The 19,349-nt window shown below is 48.0% G+C and overlaps 1 protein-coding gene across 2 annotated transcripts in view; it reads left to right on the top strand.

Moving 5' to 3' along the window:
- Positions 1-19,349, top strand: part of TMPRSS9 (transmembrane serine protease 9) — a 99,107-nt gene that overhangs the window by 33,778 nt on the left and 45,980 nt on the right. The window contains exons 2-4 of one of the 2 annotated variants that reach the window (XM_054013304.1): positions 14,920-15,087; positions 16,588-16,715; positions 18,634-18,701. In XM_054013304.1, the coding sequence (XP_053869279.1) occupies positions 14,946-15,087; positions 16,588-16,715; positions 18,634-18,701 (338 nt within the window). In that variant the 5' untranslated portion in view covers positions 14,920-14,945. Of the gene's footprint in view, positions 1-14,919; positions 15,088-16,587; positions 16,716-18,633; positions 18,702-19,349 lie in introns of those variants that run through there. The other variant, XM_054013305.1, reaches the window with a different exon arrangement.

Raw genomic sequence — 19,349 nt, 5'->3', positions numbered from 1 at the left:
GTCTCCTGCATGCAATTCATAGAATCATAGAACTGGAAGGGACCTCGAGAGGTCATCTAGTCCAGTCCCCTGCACTCAAGGCAGGACTAAGTATTATCTAGACCATCCCTGACAGGTGTTTGTCCAACCTGCTCTTAAAAATCCCCAGTGATGGAGATTCCACCACCTCCCTAGGCAATTTATCCCAGTGCTTAACCACTCTGACAGTTAGGAAGTTTTTCCTAATGTCCAACCTAAACTGCCCTTGCTGCAATTTAAGCCCATTGCTTCTTGTCCTATCCTCAGAGGTTAAGAATGATGATCGTTCCCCTTTATTCAACATTGGTGAGGCCACATCTGGAGTACTGTGTCCAGTTTTGGGCCCCACACTACAAGAAGGATGTGGAAGAATTGGAAAGAGTCCAGCAGAGGGCAACAAAAATGATTAGGGGTCTGGAGCACATGACTTATGAGGAGAGGCTGAGGGAACTGGGATTGTTTAGTCTCCAGAAGAGAAGAATGAGGGGGGATTTGATAGCAGCCTTCAACTACCTGAAGGGGGGTTCCAAAGAGGATGGAGCTCGGCTGTTCTCAGTGGTGGCAGATGACAGAACAAGGAGCAATGGTCTCAAGTTGCAGTGGGGAAGGTCCAGGTTGGATATCAGGAAAAACTATTTCACTAGGAGGGTGGTGAAACACCGGAATGCGTTACCTAGGGAGGTGGTGGAGTCTCCTTTCTTGGAGGTTTTTAAGGCCCGGCTTGACAAAGCCCTGGCTGGGATGATTTAGCTGGGAATTGGTCCTGCTTTGAGCAGGGGGTTGGACTAGATGACCTCTTGAGGTCCCTTCCAACTCTGATATTCTATGATTCTATGATTCTAATAAGAACACTTTTTCTCCCTCCTCCTTGGAACAACCTTTTATGTACTTGAAAGCTGTTATCATGTCCCCTCTGTCTTCTCTTCTCCAGACTAAACAAACCCAATTTTTTCAATCTTCCCTCATAGGTCATGTTTTCTAGACCTTTAATCATTTTTGTTGTTCTTCTCTGGACTTTCTCCAATTTGTCCACATCTTTCCTGAAATGTGGCACCCAGAACTGGACACAATACTCCAGTTGAGGCATAATCAGCACAGAGTAGAGTGGCAGAATTACTTCTCGTGTCTTGCTTACAATACTCCTGCTAATACATTCCAGAATCATGTTTGCTTTTTTTGCAAGTGTTACACTGTTGACTCATATTTAGCTTGTGATCCACTATGACCCCCAGATCTCTTTCCGCAGTACTCCTTCCTAGGTAGTCATTTCCCATTTTGTATGTGTGCAACTGATTGTTCCTTCCTAAGTGGAATACTTTGCATTTGTCCTGATTGAATTTCATCCTATTTACTTCAGACCATTTCTCCAGTTTGTCCAGCTCATTTTGAATTTTAATCCTATCCTCCAAAGCACTTGCAACCTCTCCCAGCTTGATATCATCCACAAACTTTATAAGTGTACTCTCTATGCCATTATCTAAATCACTGATGAAGATATTGAACTGAACTGGACCCATAACCGATCCCTGCACAGGACCCCACTCGTTATGGGGTAGGGGCAGGGGCTCATGGAAGGGGTGGAGTGGGGGGTGAGGCCAGGGGCAGAGGAGCAGTCATGGGAAAGAGGGGAAGTCGGCATCTATGGTATTCGTCCCTCACTGCAGCATATGCTCCAGAACCTCAGCTTTCAGTTAAATATACAAAAAATAGAATATCAGGGTTGGAGGGACCTCAGGAGGTATCTAGTCCAACCCTCTGCTCAAAGCAGGACCAATCCCCAGACAGATTTTTGGCTCAGATCCCTAAATGGCCCCCTAAGAGACCGTTACAGAGATAGATACGGGCTGCAGAGCTAGCATTGAAAACATAAATTGTGTAACTGATGCAGCGACATCTGCCTGAATTTGCAGAGATCCTGAAACAATATTTCTGAAAAAACAACAAGGAGTCTGGTGGCACCTTAAAGACTAACAGATTTATTTGGGCATAAGCTTTTGTGAGTAAAAAACCTCACTTCTTCGGATGCATAGAGTGAAAGTTACAGATGCAGGCATTCTATACTGACACATGGAGAGCAGGGAGTTACTTCACAAGTGGAGAACCAGTGTTGACAGGGCCAATTCAAAAATCAGGGTGGATGTAGTCCACTCCCAATAATAGATGAGGAGGTGTCAATTCCAGGAGAGGAAAAGCTGCTTCTGTAGTGAGCCAGCCACTCCCAGTCCCTATTCAAGCCCAGATTAATGGTGTTGAATTTGCAAATGAATTTTAGTTCTGCTGTTTCTCTTTGAAGTCTGTTTCTGAAGTTTTTTTGTTCAATGATAGTGACTTTTAAATCTGTAATAGAATGACCAGGGAGATTGAAGTGTTCACATACTGGCTTTTGTATGTTACCATTCCTGATGTCCGATTTGTGTCCATTTATTCTTTTACGTAGGGAAATATTTCTGAGAGTCTGAACTGCCCCATTCAGCTTAGCCACAGCCCCATGGACACTCTGTTCGGTGACTGAGAAACCCGTCTCTTTTCTAAGCTGCCTCACAAGATAGTCTTTTTCGAGTGGAATTTGTCATTTTATGGGAGCCAAATGCCTGGCATTTGGTTTTCTGTCTCCCTGCTCTGTTGGGATCTTCCTGCACCTGCTCTTTGTTCTCCAGCTTTCCCTGTAAGAGGGAGCTGGTAGGATTCCAGTGCATGCTCCCTGCATTGTTCTATGGAGCCAGACTGCAGGGGTTGGGAAGAGGTGGGCATCCAGCTTGCAGCTAGGAAACAGAGAATGCCAGAAATGTGGCTGGTGAGCTAAGCAGCCTTGAAAACAGAGCAGCAGCCAAGGCCCATGGGGCCAGGGAAATGAGCCACCACCCTCTTCCCCAGCTCATATGGGGAGGGAGGCTCTGAGCTGGGCTGCCCAGAGAGCAGAATGCAAAACCCAGCTTCAAAAATAATGCCAAGAATAATCATCTTCAAGTTTTGCATCATTGTGTATCTCAGCTCTGAGCCTCTGCTTGTGTGGAGGGGGAGACAAGAGAGGGGCATGAAGGGTAACTTGTGACAACAGAATAAACCAATGATGCTGCAGGATTTGGTGCTGTTGTCACAGGGCCTGCACAGGGCCCTACCTGCACTTTCACATACCCTGGTCCTGTTGACCTTACATGTCCATTGTGCCCTTTGGCTTCAAGGCAGGTTTGCATGCAGGAGAATGGCAGGGCCAGGGGCTGTAAATAATAGGTGAGTTGTGTGTTTCTCCCTTGGCCTTCGTGAGATTGAAAAGTTTCCTTCATTTTTAATGGCGACTCCTGGTTTGCAAAACATTGGGAACAATCTGGGGCATAATTCATTTATCTGCCCCTGTGGAAGTCAGAGGGAGCTCATGATAGATTCCGAGCAAGAAGGAGCAGCCCCCAAGTTTGTGAATGAGAAGTGGAGCAGCATTAGCCCATTGGCTTTCATCCTAGGGCCTGAAGTGTCTCCCCTGTCCCCAAACCACATGCTGAGAACATCTTGATGCTAATGCCGATGAGACTTATATTTTCTCCTTTAAAATAAAAGGACTCTATTGTGGTCAAGGAGGAGTGGGGCATGTGGCAGCTGGCCAGGTGTGCCAGTTTGGACACAGAAGAACAATTCTCTAATGACTGTACTTGGCTAGAACTGGCTCGTCAGCCTGGTCCCAATTTGCCTCCTGAGTGGGCATCTCACACAGACAACAGCTTTGAAAAGACAAGAATCTTTGTGCTCCTGGCTCACAGTTACCTAGTCCAGAGCAATGGCATGACAGATCACATGATTATCCCTTAATTTTGAAGCCTTGCAGTGGTTTCTGTATCAAAGGCAAGAACCAGGTGCGTGAAGGTCCTGGGGTCAAATCAGTTATTTATATTGTACCAGTCATCTACCTGATGACTAAGGAAAGGACAGTTATTAAAAATGTTCTTTCCAGCTGGAACACTCAGCTGTAATTATGTGGATTCTTCCACTGGCTTTTCTTTGTTGGAGCTTTGCTTTAGTGTCTCCTATCAACTGTCTGTCTTTGCTCCCTGTTCAGGGTGGTTTTTTCTGGATTTTTCAAGCAGTCACTCCAAACCAGCTGAACATGTGGGTCTAGAGAAACAGACCCTAAAGCATGGATAGCTGGGGCAGGAGGGCAAACAGATGAAGTTTATCGCTAAGCAGAACCTAGGGTTACCATACGTCCGGATTTCCCCGGACATGTCTGGCTTTTTGGTACTCAAATCCCCGTCCGGGGGGAATTGCCAAAAAGCCGGACATGTCCGGGGAACTAGGAAGGCATCATAAGCCAGGGTCCGCCCGGCCCCAGCACGACCCGCCGGGTCCGCAGCGCAGCCCAGCCACCCGGCTACATTGTAGCGAGCTCGGGTGGGGACGGGGGGGCACAGCCACAGAAGGCGGCGGAGGGGCCGCTGCTGCCCCCGGAGGCCGGGCGGACCGCGCGCCCCAGCCGAGCCCGCAGGACCACGGGGAGGCCGGGCTCAGCCAGTGGCTCTAGCTTCCCTCATGGGCGGGGACTCCCCGGCCACTGGGGGACCCTTCCTGCGGCCCCATCACCCTGCGCGGCAGGAAGGAGGCTGCAGCGCGGAGCAGGGAGTGCCGCATGTGCTGGGGCTGCAGGGACGCACGCTGCCCCGGTCGCCGCTGAGCATCCGAAGCCCTCGCCAGGCAGAGGCTGCCGGGGGAGCGGGGGAGTAGGGCAAGCCGGGGGGTGCAGAGGCTGCAGGGCGAGGAGGAGCAGAGCAGGCAGGGGCATAGAGGCTGCAGGGGCAGGGGGACGCAGGGGCAGGGCAGACGGGGCACAGAGGCTGCAGGGGCGAGGGGGTGCAGGGGCTGCAGGGCGAGTGGGGAGCAGGGGCCACAGAGGCTGCAGGGGCGGGGGGGTGCAGGAGCTTCAGGGCGAGGAGGAGCAGGGCAGGCAGGGGCAGGGGGGCGCAGGGGCAGGGCAGGCGTGGGGGTGCAGAGGCTGCAGGGTGAGGAGGAGCAGAGCAGGCAGGGGCATAGAGGCTGCAGGGGCAGGGGGACGCAGGGGCAAGGCAGACGGGGGCACAGAGGCTGCAGGGCCGGGGGGGTGCAGGGGCTGCAGGGCGAGTGGGGAGCAGGGGCCACAGAGGCTGCAGGGGCAGAGGGGTGCAGGGGCTGCAGGGCGAGGAGGAGCAGGGCAGGCAGGGGCATAGAGGCGTCAGGGGGGCAGGGCAGGCGGGGGGGTGCAGAGGCTGCAGGGTGAGGAGGAGCAGGGCGGGCAGGCAGGGGCATAGAGGCTGCAGGAGGACGCAGGGGCAGGGCAGGTGGGGGGCGCAGAGGCTGCAGGGGCGGGGGGGTGCAGGGGCTGCAGGGCCAGTGGGGAGCAGGGGGCACAGAGGCTGCAGGAGCAGGGGGGGTGCAGGGGCTGCAGGGCAAGTGGGGAGCAGGGAAGCACTTAGTAACCCCCAACCAAGATCAGAGAGGGAGGGAGGAGGGGGAATGCGGGGTGCTCAGAGAAGGGGGCAGAGTTGGGGCAGGGACTTTGGGGAAGGGGTTGGAATGGGGGCGGGGAAGGGGTGGGTTTGGGGTGGGGCCGGGGGCGGGGAAGGGGCAGAGTTGGTGCGGGGCCGGGGGCGGGACCGGGACCCCATGGAGTGTCCTCTTTTTTAAATGTTTGAATATGGTAACCCTACAGAACCCCATGTCCTGTGTATAGTGTGAGGACATAGACACAAAGAGCCAAATTTAAAGCAGCAACTAGAAAACTCCTAACCAGGAAGTTCCCACATTTATTAAGCTCCTTCTAGTCCTCTCTGGTAACGCTGGAGGACCAGGAAATCTATAACCACTCCACAGCTCACTTTCTGTGTAATAAAGAATTAAAACTTAAATTGCAAACAAATGTAGACACACAACAATTCAAAATAAACTTCAGATTCCTTAAAACTATTTAGAGAGACAAGGTGGGGGAGGTGATAGCTTTTATTGGACCAACTTCTCTTGGTGAGAGAGACCAGCTTTGGAGCTACACCGAGCTCTTCCTCCAACCTGGGAAAAGTACTCAAAATGTCAACAGACAGTTTAGCATAAGGAGTTAGCACATATTGTAAGTGACTGTTTGAGGTGAAGTGGCCCATTAACACCTCTTTAGTCATAGTATAAAAAGGGGGGTTAGTGGGTTACAGATTGTTGTAATAAGTCATAAATCCGGTGTCTTTATTATGACCATGATTTTTAGTGTCTAATTAGTCCTCATCCTCAAAGGAAACCTGCACACCACTTTCAAAAGATGAGCCTCGGAGCTTAAATTCACAACTAAACATCATGGACTGAACAGAGACACTGGATTTATGGTTTATTACAACAATCTGTAACCCACTACTCCCCCCCACCCCAATTATTTATTTATTTATTATTATTATTTTTGGCCTAATGACTACGGGGGTATTAATGGGCCACTTCACCTTGAATGGTCCCTTCATTTAGCATAAGGAGTTAGCACCTATTCTGTCTATTGGATCTTGTATTTGGCTGTGACACTCAGACCTGAAGAAGAGCTCTGTGTAGCTCAAAAGCTTGTCTCTCTCCCCAACAGAAATTGGTCCAATAAAGGATATTCCCTCACCCACCTTGTCTCTGATATCCTGGCACCAGCACAGCTATAACACTGCACACAACAATTAAAACTATTTACTCTACTTTGTTCCCTCTTAAGAACATAAGACCAGCCACACAGTGTCAGACCAATGGTCCTTTTAGCCCAGTATCCTGTCTTCCAACAGTGGCCAATGCCAGGCGCTTCAGCAGGACATCGAGTGATCCATCCCCTGTCGCCCACTCCCATCTTCTGACAGTGAGAGGTGAGAGACAGCCAGAGCATGGGCCTATGTCCCTGACCATCTTGGCTAATAGCCATTGATGGACCTATCCGCATGAACTTATCTAGTTCTTTTTTGAACACTCTTATAGTTTTGGCCTTCACAACATTCCCTGGCAATGAGTTCCACAAGTTCACTGTGCATTGTGTGAAGAAATACTACTTTATTTTGTTTTAAACCTGCTGCCTCTTAATTTCATTGGGTGATCCCTAGTTCTTGTGTTATGAGAAGGAGTAAATAACACTTCCTTATATACTTTCTCCACACCAGTCATGATTTTATAGACCTCTATCAGATCCCCCTTTAGTCGTCTCTTTTCCAGGTTGAACAGTCCAAGTCTTTTTAATCTTGCCTCATATGGAAGCTGTTCCATACTCCTAATAATTTTTGTTGCCCTTCTCTGAACCTTTTCCAATTCTAATATCTTTTTTGAGAGAGGGCAACCACATCAGCATGCAGTATTCAACATGTGGGCATACCATGGATTTATATACTGGCATTATGATATTTTTTGTCTTATTATCTATCAGAGGGAATGAACAGAACAGGCAATCATCAATTTGATCCATCCCCTGTCACCCATTCCCAGCTTCTGGCAAACAGAGACTAGTGAAACTATCCCTACCCATCCTGGACCTATCCTCCATGAATTTATCTAGTTCTTTTTTTGAACCCTGTTATAGTCTTGGCCTTCAGAAGATCCTCTGGCAAAGAGTTCCATGGGTTGACTGCATTGTGTGAAGAAATACTTCCTTTTGTTTGTTTTAAAACTGCTGCCTATTAATTTCATCTGTATCCCAAAAGGCAGAATGTTTTGAATATTTGGCCTGTGTGAATCATTTTATTAAGAGGCTGTGAGTGAAGGAGAAACTGAGGCAGGCCTCAGCAGAGTCGTGGTTGGCCAACAGCAGGCACTCCCTCTGATGCATCCTTCTGGCCTGAAAATCTATGAAAGCTGTAACTCCCTCCTCTTTGGCCTCTTCAAGTCCCAGCTCCCCATGCACCTTGTTTCAGAGCACTGCTGTCTAAATGTACCAGTGGTAAATAAATAGGAACCGCATCGAGAAGTCCCCATTCCAATGCACCTCCAGTGACTCCAGTCGTGCACCAGAACTTCTCTCTACTCCCTTTCACACCCCTCTGTTCACCTAACAATGTTTCCATACAATTTCTCTTTCCGTCTCTTTAGCTGCTGCCATCCCTGTAGTTCTCTGTAATCTCTTTTTAAGTGTCCTTTGGCTCTTAATGTAATTTAAACTCTGTAGCTGTTTATTTAACTCTGCAAAGCTTAATTTACTGAAATTCTCCAACCTGACCTCCTGCATAGCACAGGCCAGAGTCTCACCCAGGGATTCCTGCATTCAGCCTGAAGCTTATAGTTACGCTAGAGCAGATTTTTTAGAAAGATACACCCAGTCTCGATATAAAGATTTCTAGTGATTTTCCAGAATCTATCACAACCCTGGTTAAGTTGTTGCAATGGTTGGTTACCCTCACTATTGAAAATTGGTGCCTTATTTCTAGTTGGAATTTGTCTGGCTTCAGCTTCCAGCCACTGGGTCTTATTATGACTTTTTCTGCCAGGTGAAGGAGCCCTCTGCTATCAGAAGTCTCCTCCCCGTGTAGGTACGTGGAGTAGACCATGATCAAGTCACCTCTTAACAGTTCTCCTTGATAAGCTAAATATATTGAGTGTAAGTTTCTTCCTGTAATCATTCTCTGCTCTGACCCTTTCCCATTTCTTAACATCCTTTCTGAAGTGCAGGCACAGTATCCAGTGATGGCCAGAAGTAATACCATCTCCTGACTTCCACTCTGCATGCCCTTTCTTGTACACAGTGTTCAAATAAGACTAGTCTGCCAAGGGGTCCAGATCATTCGGTAGAACTGACCTATCCTTGTCATTCTTTACCACTCCACTAATTTGTGCCATCTGCAAACTTTATCAGCCATGATTTTAATTGAAGGAGCTGCTAGCACTCTGTCAATATCTCCCTAGTTAGGTTTAATTAAATCTATAGCCCGTCTGTTTCAAAATGTGAGCTGAATGTAAATGAGGCTATGATGTCTGCCTGAGTCTGCAGGCAATCTGAAACAACAGCTCAAAGAAAGGAGAACTGCCCCAGACATTTTAAATTAGGTGCAAGCACTGAAGGCTGATGGCAACTTAAGCATCAGCATTGACTATTTCAGTGCTAATCAATTCAGCAGAAACTTCACATTATTGCATTTCTCTCTTACTTCTGGAGATAGTAGCAGACTTTGGCGCAGTGGGACAGAAAGTTGCAGTCAGGGACGCTGAACTTGGAATGAGGAGCACACACTCCCTTTCCCCACGTGGGAAGTCAACTCCCTCCAGTCCAGAAGGGGGCATGAAACCAGACACTTCCTGTTATCCAACACCTCTGCTCCTTCCAGGATGCAAACACCTGTCCTCTGCCAAAACCTCTAGCTTCCCCAACAGCTTCTGCCACATGGTCACTTGAGGCCAACACCCAATATTTGCAACAAAATAAGGAATGCTGAACATTTGGGGCTGTGTCATATACACCAATAGCACTAACCTGATGGGGCTGGACTGGGGGAGGCAATGTCATAGGAGGTCAGGGAACAAATATGCTGCACAGTGTGGAGGGGTCATGGAGTCCCTGGTTCTCCCCAGTTGTCAGAGCAGACCAGGATGTGCTGCAGTGGAGAGCTTAATAAATGTGGGAACTTCCTGCTTAGGGAGTTCTCTAGTTGCGGCTTTACTTTGTGTCTATTTCCTCACACTACACGGTGTCAGCAGTGTGTGAATCTGTCTCTCTAAAGGAGTGAAGGGAGACCCCAGACTGCTGGAGCAGTGAGTGAGTGAGAAAAGCATACAGGCAGGGAACAAACCTGTGAAACCAGCTGCAGGAAGGAGGCACAGCACAGCAGTGGAGCCCCTGGGGCAATTGGCTCTGTTAGAGAGTTTTATTTTTGGCAAGTCAGGCAGCTGGCTTTGCTGGATCCAGAGACTTGAACAATGCCAGATGACTTCTGGTTTAACAGAGAAAGCACAAAAATACCAGGCAAATGCCCTGATATTTGCCATGGGCAATGCTGCTGATGACATCCTATGTACCCTACCCCTCACTGATGAGGAAAAGAAGGAATACACCAACAGAATAGAGGCTTTTGATGCCCATTTCATAGGCAGACAGAATATTATCTAAGAAAGTGCCAAATTTATGAAAGGGCGGCCACAAAATATGGGACATTTTGTGGCCGCCAGTCACCCAGAGTAGTGTAAACAAGCCAAAAGGGAATATTTTCATCATATGACAATGGGGCCACAATTCTAGCGACTATATCCTCAATAGACCAGAAAAGACCTTGGTACACAAGCATGAACCTAAATGGCCAAAACTTTAAATTTAAAATCGATACTGGGGCAGCAGTCACTGCAATTCCAAAAAAAGATTATAACTGATCCTAGGATGGGGATCTGCAAAGACCAAATAAGATTCTTCATGGGGCTAATGCCAATACATTGGATGTTTGTTGCCAGTTCCTTGGGAAACTGGAGAAAGGATGGCAAGGTATTCAAAAATAATATATGTAAGCACAGACTGACAACTCCCCTACTAGTGATGCTAGCAATACAAGGGCCACACCTAACAGAGAAACTGGATTGTATAATGGCAAAAAGCAAATTGTACGGGAGATGGATCACGGGGCTAGGAAAGCTGACGGGGAGTTCAAAGTAAATCTGTGGCATCAGTGACTCCCTTCACTCTCACAGCCCCATGCTGCATCCCTATCCCCTTCTTCTTAAAATTAGATGCTACAGCAGGCTTTTGGTAAATCGCCCTTGCTAAAGAAGCTGTACCATTAACTACATTAATCACCCCATTTGGAAGGTACTGTTTCAATCATCTTCCATTTGGCATATGTACCAAAACATTTCCAAAAGAAGAACAGGAGTACTTGTGGCACCTTAGAGACTAACAAATGTATTTGAACATAAGCATATGCATCCGAAGAAGTGGGCTGTAGCCCACGAAAGCTTATGCTCTAATAAATTCGTTAGTCTCTAAGGTGCCACAAGTACTCCTGTTCTTCTTTTTGCGGATACAGACTAACACGGCTGCTACTCTGAAACCTGTCATACTAGGGAAAGCAGCAGACTATCTATAGCCCCAGTTGATCAGCCACCAATGGACAAAGAAAAAGCTTTAAAGAAAGATGTCAGGCTACATTGAGCTTGTTCTGGCAGCTATTCCAGTATCTGCCAAGCGACTTCAGCAAATTAGAGAAAACCAGCTAAAGGATGAGACTTGCCAGAAACTGACTCAACTCTGCCAAAGAGGGCAGGGTGCCAGGGTCAAAGGAGTAACTTGCAACAGGCCTCCTACATATTGGCAGGACCGCAATGACCTCCACATGGCTGATGTCCTGCTTCTGAAATTACGGCTAATTCTTATCTCTGCAGTACTTCAGAAAGAGATGCTCTCCAATTCAGTGATGGGCACCAAGGCATAAGCAAGTGCAGGGCATGAGCACAACATATGGTGGCCAGTCTGAGCAGGCAAATTCAGATCTTAGCAGAGGGCTGCGAGGTACGCAACAAGGAAAAAAACAATCACCAGAACCATTACTCTCTACAAAGCTACCTGACAGAACTTGGCAGCGGGTGCAACCGATTTGTTTTTCCGGAAAGGACACACATACCTTATAGTAATCTGTTACTTCTCCAGATATATTGACTTGGCTGTACTTACACAAACTTCATTGGCACAGGTCATCCAGAAACTGAAGTCAGCATTTGCAAGACATGGAATTTCTTAAGTTCTCATAACTGATAATAGGCCTCTGTTTATCTCTGAAACATTCCTAGCATTTGCACAGGACTTTGATTTTACAGTCCACATTACTCCCAGAGCAACAGGGAGGTGGAGACAGCAGTGCAGACTTTAAAAAGACTTCTTCAAAAATCAGTGGACCCATATAAAGCACTCCTGGCATGTTGGTCAACACTGCTTGCATTGCGACTATCTCCAGCAAAACTTCTGATGGAACAAAGACTAAGAACGCTTTCACCTGTGGCACACCGAAGTGGCCTGACCTGAAGGAATTTTGAGACTGGGATGCTGGAATAAACATTCGGCAGCAACAAAACTTCCATGTTTGGCACAGAACAAAAGCAGGGCCTGGACTGGAACAGGGAACAAAGTGTGGATCAAGAGCTCTCAGACTTTTAGAACTGTTCAGAACTCGGCAGAAACACCCAGGTCCCACCTAGTGGAAACTCCAAAAAGATTTCTCTGGAGGTATCAGGTTCATCTTCAGTATTTCCCAACACAACAGAGAGAGGATCTGGGACCTGCACGTACTCTGTCAGGCTGAGCCGCCTTCACAGGGACCTCCACATGGAAACTCAATGGAAGTGAGAACATGACCTGAAAGACTGATCAAGCCCCCTCAAGGGCTTGTGCTTTAGAATATAACTCAGGACCATTTAAATGAGATGAAGAGATGAAATTCAATGTTGATAAATGCAAAGTAATGCACATTGGAAAACATAATCCAAACTATACATACAAAATGATGGGATCTAAATTAGCTGTCTCTACTCAAGAAAGAGATCTTGGAGTCACCATGGATAGTTCTCTGAAAACATCCACTCAATGTGCAGTGGCAATCAAAAAAGCGAACAGAATGTTAGGGACCATTAGGAAAGGGATGGATAATAAGATAAAAAGTATAATCCCACTATATAAATCCATGGTATGCCCACACCTTGAATACTGCATGCAGTTCTGGTCACCCCATCTCAAAAAAGATATTAGAATTGGAAAAAGTCCAGAGAAGGTCCAGAGAAGGCCCACAGAAATGGTTAGAAGTATGGAACAGCTTCCCTTTGAGTAGAGATTAAAAATACTGGGACTGTTCAGTTTATAAAAGAGATGACTAAGGGGGGATATGCTAGAGGTCTATACAATCAAAAATGGGTGTGGAGAAAGCGAATAAGGAAGTGTTATTTACTCCTTCCCATAACACAAGAACCAGGGGTCACCCAATGAAATTAATAGGCAGCAGGTTTAAAACAAACATAAGGAGATATTTTTTCATACAACACACAATCAACCTATGGAACTCATTGCCAGGGATATTGTGAAGGCCAAAACTATAACAGTGTTCAAAAAAGAATTAGATCAGTTCATGGAGGACAGGTCCATCAATGACTATTAGCCAGGATGGGCAGGGACGCAGCCTTGTGCTCTCGGTGTCCCTAGCCTCTGACTGTCAGAAGCTGTGACTGGATGACAGGGAATGGATCACTCAATAATTGCCCTGTCCAGTTCATTCCCTCTGAACCATCTGGTATTGGCCACTGCCGGAAAACAGGATCCTAGATGAACCATTGGTCTGACCCAGTATGGCCGTTCTTATGTTCCTGTATGGAGCCCAGTAACTTGTGGCTGAAGTAGAACAGATCTTTTAGAACAACATCCAAGTCAGAAAGCCATCCAGTTAGTCACATTGACAGGAGATAAAGACACAGTTCTCTAAGCTACTTCAATAAACATGAGTTTAAAAAAAGAGACAGAGAGAGAACAACCCAGGTCCTTTGTCTTTGCTAAAGTGACAGAGCTCAGAACCTGCTTTGAGATGAGCTGGCAACCATGGCTAACTAGCCTCATGCCAGTGTGGATCCTGGACATGAGCAGGGCAGCCATCCCTGTGTACTGCTATGCTAATGGCACATCTTACACTGCTAAGAAGGACAGTCAGTGGTGCGGTAGCTGCTCTCACAGGCTTGGAGATCATGTGCAGATGAGAAAAATAGGCTGTGTGCGTGAAGAGAAACTGTGTAAGACTGGCCCCTAGCTCAGAATAGACAAACTCTCTACACCTTTGGATTCCTGTTAGCTCGGCAGGGTCATCCCAGCTCAGAGAGAACGAGCTGGAGTCCATTACTGCTTGGGCAGCATCAACAGGGCAGTTAGCAAAGTTGTCTGATTGCAGAGTCTCTTTTGCAGGTGATGAATGAGCCAGAAAGAGCTCAGCTTGACCCTCAGAGCCCAGGATTTGCTCAGCTCTACCATTGATGATACTTTTGCACAGTGACTTTTCAGAGCAGAACTATGCTTGAACTAGTGTAAGAAGAGGGGCTCAGGGAATGATCAGAGCAAAACATGAACGTAACAATGAGATGGAACCTGCAAGGCCACAGCAGAAAACACAAGGGGTTCCTCATAGCAAGCAGTGAACCTCCAAAGCCTTGGGGAGTTGGTTCAATGAAGAACCCAAAGAGGTGGTTTCTGAGCTGAACTATCCAAACATCTTGGGTCTGCAGAAATCTGGTCTAGAAACTCCACAGCACAGGTTGCCATGAGCTTTCCAGCCAGTCTGGAAATATTGCCTCCATATTGCTTGGTGTTGCAGCCATTCACTTGCCGTCCATACTGGAACCCAAAGCACAGAGCACATACCAATACCATGTGATGGGTCAAAGGAGTTACCCACATGTTTGAGTTTGGGGAGAAAATCCAAGCTGGGTTTTGTTGTGTCGAGGAGTTTCCCATCCTAGCTCTCTAATCACTGCAACAGCATGGGGAAACGATGGTACTGGCCACTGGTGCCTGGCCAGTGAGGTGACCCGAGTGATCGATGTCTCAGACCCTGTAAGCCTGATCTAGTAAAAGAGCCCTTGGCTCATAACATGACACATGTTCTGGGGAAGTGATGAGACCTCATGTCTCATCACTCATCACTTGAGAGCTCCCTCCCTCTGCTTCTTTGCCAGCTGACCCCTCCAAGCCCACCTCTGCATTCAAATGCTGCCACAAAGCCACATCCTCTGCATGGCCTTTTGGTGCTAATTCCCAAGCCCAGAGTTGTGGATGAGCTCACTGCAATGCTCTCGCATTCAGGAGGGCTTGATCGCCCAGCAAAGTTCTTTGCTCATGTGTGATGCTCTTCCTGACTGGTAACACCTGAGTTGGGCATCTTGACATGAACATATCTGAGATCTTACATGTTATCCCAACATGCCCACTCCTTCTTTTCAAACACCTAGGTCACCTGTAGAGTTGTTTTGAAAGCATGGAACAAACGGACCTAGCTCTAAAGCCAGCAGCAGACATAGAGAGGGTGAGATTGGCGGCACACAGCACCTGCTGTAAGGTAACCATCGCGACTGTACTCGTGGGTGGCTTTGCTCTCCTTTCCCTGGGCATTCTAATGGGTAAGTTTGCAGTTGGATCTGCTCTTACTGTTTATAAGCTACAAAGGAAAAACTGTCTGTGAATAACAGGCTGGGCAATCAGTGCCAGTGTCCCAGGCCTGTTCTCCTATGGCAGGTGAACCTCAAAAGACAGGATGTTTGGGTTCAGCTCAGATACTCAGCCAGGAGTTAGATGCTTTTCCAGATCTTCACTGAACTTATGAGATCTGGATGGGAGAGTTTTCTGTTTCTCAACAGCAAAGCAAGGCACTGATGAGCTCCCACTCAGTCCTCTCTGGCCAAGGATGGCTGCCATCACAGGGGACAAGGAGAGGTAGAAGAAAGAGCAGGGAGATAGGGGAAGTCTTCTGGTGAGGACACCAAACAGTGATGCCCTTCCCCTTCCCTCTGTGATGGGGTATGGCCTCCTCTCACTTTATGAATCCTTTCAATCTCTCATCTCTACCTCCAAGGTCCTGCACAATGCCACCCCGACTCTGCCCCACTCTCCTTTCCTCCTATTCCTTCTCCCATCATCTAGGGGGGCCTCTCTCAAGATGGTCCTTTAGTTCTCCTCTCCCTCTGCCCTTTACACACCCTCTTCTAGCTGCTGTCCCTTGCGCCTGGGGCTCCCTCCCTCAGCTTCTTTGCCGGCTGACCCCTCCAAGCCCACCTCTGCATTCAAATGCTGCCACAAAGCCACATCCTCTGCATGACCTTTTGGTGCTAATTCCCAAGCCCAGAGTTGTGGATGAGCTCACTGCAATGCTCTCACATTCAGGAGGGCTTGATCGCCCAGCAAAGTTCTTCGCTCAGTGAGCATGTTCCGGGCTGCAGCTGCGGGATGGTTTGCTGTATTGCGACCTGCTGTGACACTGGGACTGTAAGTGCGAGATTGTTGCAGGGCTCCACACGCCACTGAATATTTCCTGCCCCTGCAGGAAACAAAAAGCAGCTCTAGGATGATGAAAATAAAATCTTAATGGCTACTTCTTGGTTTCTTTTTCTACTCTCTGCTTATCCCAATAACAATATGTTTATTCCAGTTGCTAAGCACAGTCCAGTTGTCTGAGACCCTGTCGTGTGACTAGAGCTGGGATTACCAAGAATATCACTAATGTTTTTCAATGAACTAAACTATATTGTTTCTAGGCCCTTTGCTGCCTTGAACGCTGAGAACTCCTCCAGCACTAATAAAACTTCACACTTTCGACATTCAAATTAGATAAAGACTCAGGGTAAAATTCTCGTCTTATATCCACATGGGGAATCCCATCTCTGGCATTTTGCTCTTCCTGTCTGCATGGAGCTTCCAAGATGCGAATGGGAGATCAGGGGAGATGTGTGCTGTAGGGAGAGCACAAAATCAAAGAGGCACAAGGAAGATGGGAGACGGATAATCTTTTTTTTTTAAATGGGTGATTTCCAAAGCTTAGAAGCTGGTCCAGTCCCCTAGATGTTGTCAGCTTCCAAGTCTCCTTTACTTGTCTCCCTTGTGGCACTCTTGACCTCTGTCTGCAGCTTATTGCTCTGCACAAGAGCTCAGCTTTGAGCACACCGTGGAACTGAAAGGAATTGCATATGACAGCAGTTTACAAAGGGAGAACTCGGACTACTCCAGGATGTTGACCCCCACTCTGGAAAGGCTGGTGAGTTGGATTCTTCCATGGGTATCCAGAACTTGCAATGAAAGTCCCGGCTGCCTGTGCATTGCACAGCTGTGGCCCCAAATCAGCAGGAAGCAATCCCTGGAGAGGGAGGCTGGGAGTCTCTCATCACACAGCACTGGCTCCTCTAGTGGTTTAAAGAGACACCTGGAGCTCCAAGGACAGCCCCATCCTGATTTCGTCAGCTCAAAGGATGCAGTGGCCATGCTATGGGGTCATGGGAATATTAGAAGTAAAAGAAAAATGGTGCAAGGAGTGGGTTGTTCCTCTGACATTGGCCAGGGGTCCCAGAGAGCCCCCTGCCATTAGCATCTGTCTGAGGTGACCCAACGAGTGATGGTGGTAGAGGAGTCCATACTTCAGAGACACTTTTGAAAACCACAGGAGTCTCATGCTCTGGGAAATGCACTGAGCTGCAGCAGTGACACCGTACAGCCTCAGGTGAGCAGGCAACCTGCTCAGCAATCATCTGCAACATTCCTGGCACCTGGGAAAGGGCTGAGGGGCTGATATTGTGGGCTTGGGCTGTCCTGACATACCTGGAACAGTCTTGGGTTCCTGCCCTGCAAAGAAGAGGCGGTGGGAGGCAGCAGAAAGGGGAGGTGGGTGATTCTGCTGGAGGAATGGGGAAGGTGATGCTGCCATGCTTGTGGCATCCTGCATAACTGCACAAATCGGAGGGAAATGGCACAGAGAAAAGCAAACAGAGACTGAGGACGGGAGCAGATGGGGGAGTGGAACATGCCTACTCAAAGCTAAGAACACTTGGCTAAAAGACAGCTAAGGCCAGACCAGCTTTTGGGGGCAGGTGAGATGGTGGTTCCAGTGGCACCCACAGCCATACACATTGTTCATAGAATATCGGGGTTGGAAGGGACCTCAGGAGGTCATCTAGTCCAACCCCCTGCTCAAAGCAGGACCAAGCCCCTGACAGATTTTTGCCCCAGATCCCTAAGTGGCCCCCTCAAAGATTGAATCCACAACCCTGGGTTTAGCAGGCCAATGCTCAAACCACTGAGCTATCCCTTGCCTGCCCACTCAGCTTTTGGCCCCACAGCACGATGGAGGGGCAGAGGGGCCAAAATAGAGTGAATAGCATTGCAATGGGGGGAGGGATAGCTCAGTGGTTTGAGCGTTGGCCTGCTAAACCCAGGGTTGTGAGTTCAATCCCTGAGAGGGCCACTTAGGGAATCTGGGGCAAAATCAGTACTTAGTCTTGCTAGTGAAGGCAGGGGGCTGGACTCAATGACCTTTCAGGGTCCCTTCCAGCTCTAGGAGATAGGCTATCTCCATTAATTTAAAATTTTTAATTTATTTAAAGCCCCATGCACAGTGCTGCTAGGTTTGTCAATGGAGGGGCTGTGGGGCCAAACCTGAGTGAGCACACTGGGCAGTGGGGTGGTCAGCGCTGCTCCTCCTTGCCGCTACCATGGAGCCGGCTCCTGCACCAGGGTTCCCCCCGAGGGCCTACCCAGCTTCCCTTTGCTTCCAGCAGCTTGTGTCCCTTCTCAGGGACGGGGAGGGACACTGCCCATATTTGGGCCATGCTGGAAGGCAAGCGAGACACTGGGACTAGCAGCTGCAGTGGGGATCTCTCTAAAGGGATTGACAGTGCGTACCAAGGGAAAAATTTCTGGTGGCACCCCCGAGTGGTTCTACTTCTTGTGTACAGGCTGGTTTTCAACTGGAAAAACAGTTTTGTGAAAATAGTTCTCTGGAGCTAGCTGGCAAGGCGGTTAAATTGCCCAGGGCATGGGGGGCGGCGGGCTCAGGAACTCAGACTCACTTCTCAGACACAGCTCCCCAAGGTTCCCCAGCCCTGATTTCTTCTCCCCAGGGCGTTTTGCTTAAAGAAAATCTGAGCCAGTGATTGCTGGCCTCACTCTTCTTTGTCTTGTAGTTTCTAACCAGCTTCCAAGGCTCTCCGCTGGAAGGGAGCTGTGTTGGCTGCGCTGTCCTGGAGTACAGGTGAGTGTGTGCTGCTCTGTGGCCCCCCACAGCCAGCCATGGAGTACTGCGGCTCCATGAGTCTGGCCTGGATTGACTTCTGGTCACTATCTTTGGGGGGCGGGGGGGGGGATTTATTTATTTTTTGTCAAAATGTGGCCTTTTGCCAACTCTTGGATTTTTTTTCAAAAAATGTTGAGTATTTTTAATCCTTATAAAAATGTGATTAAAATGGTTGTCATGATTTTTTTGACAAAAACTGATTTTTTTGGTAAAACAAAATGTGGTTCATTTTGTAGATTAGATTTTCAATAACATTTGTGATAAACATTTTAATTATCAATATTTTTCATTAATCTTTTTAAAGCCAGCGACAGGCCCATTCTGAACCCTCCAGACCAGAATCAGTGTGGAAACCCTGAAGTTTTATTACTGAGCAAATAGGTTGGCATCTACCCACAGGCTCCTCCAGGAGCACTGTGGTTTGGGGCCAAGGGCGGGTGGAGGGAGTGTTAGGGGGCTTATTCCTTCACCCTCTCACTTCCCTGATCCTTTTCGCATGAACAGAGAGCAACAATACCCGAAGTCCAAAGGTGCAAACAATTTGATGTTTATTGGGGTGAACTTCCAGCAAGCATGATTCCAGTTTCCTTCCTCAGTGTCCCCCTT

The sequence above is a fragment of the Malaclemys terrapin genome, chromosome 24 (assembly GCF_027887155.1).
Source record: "Malaclemys terrapin pileata isolate rMalTer1 chromosome 24, rMalTer1.hap1, whole genome shotgun sequence".
Classification (NCBI taxonomy): Eukaryota; Metazoa; Chordata; order Testudines; family Emydidae; genus Malaclemys; species Malaclemys terrapin.
The sequence above is the reverse complement of the archived record's forward strand: the minus strand, read 5'-3'. Positions and strand labels throughout refer to the sequence as shown.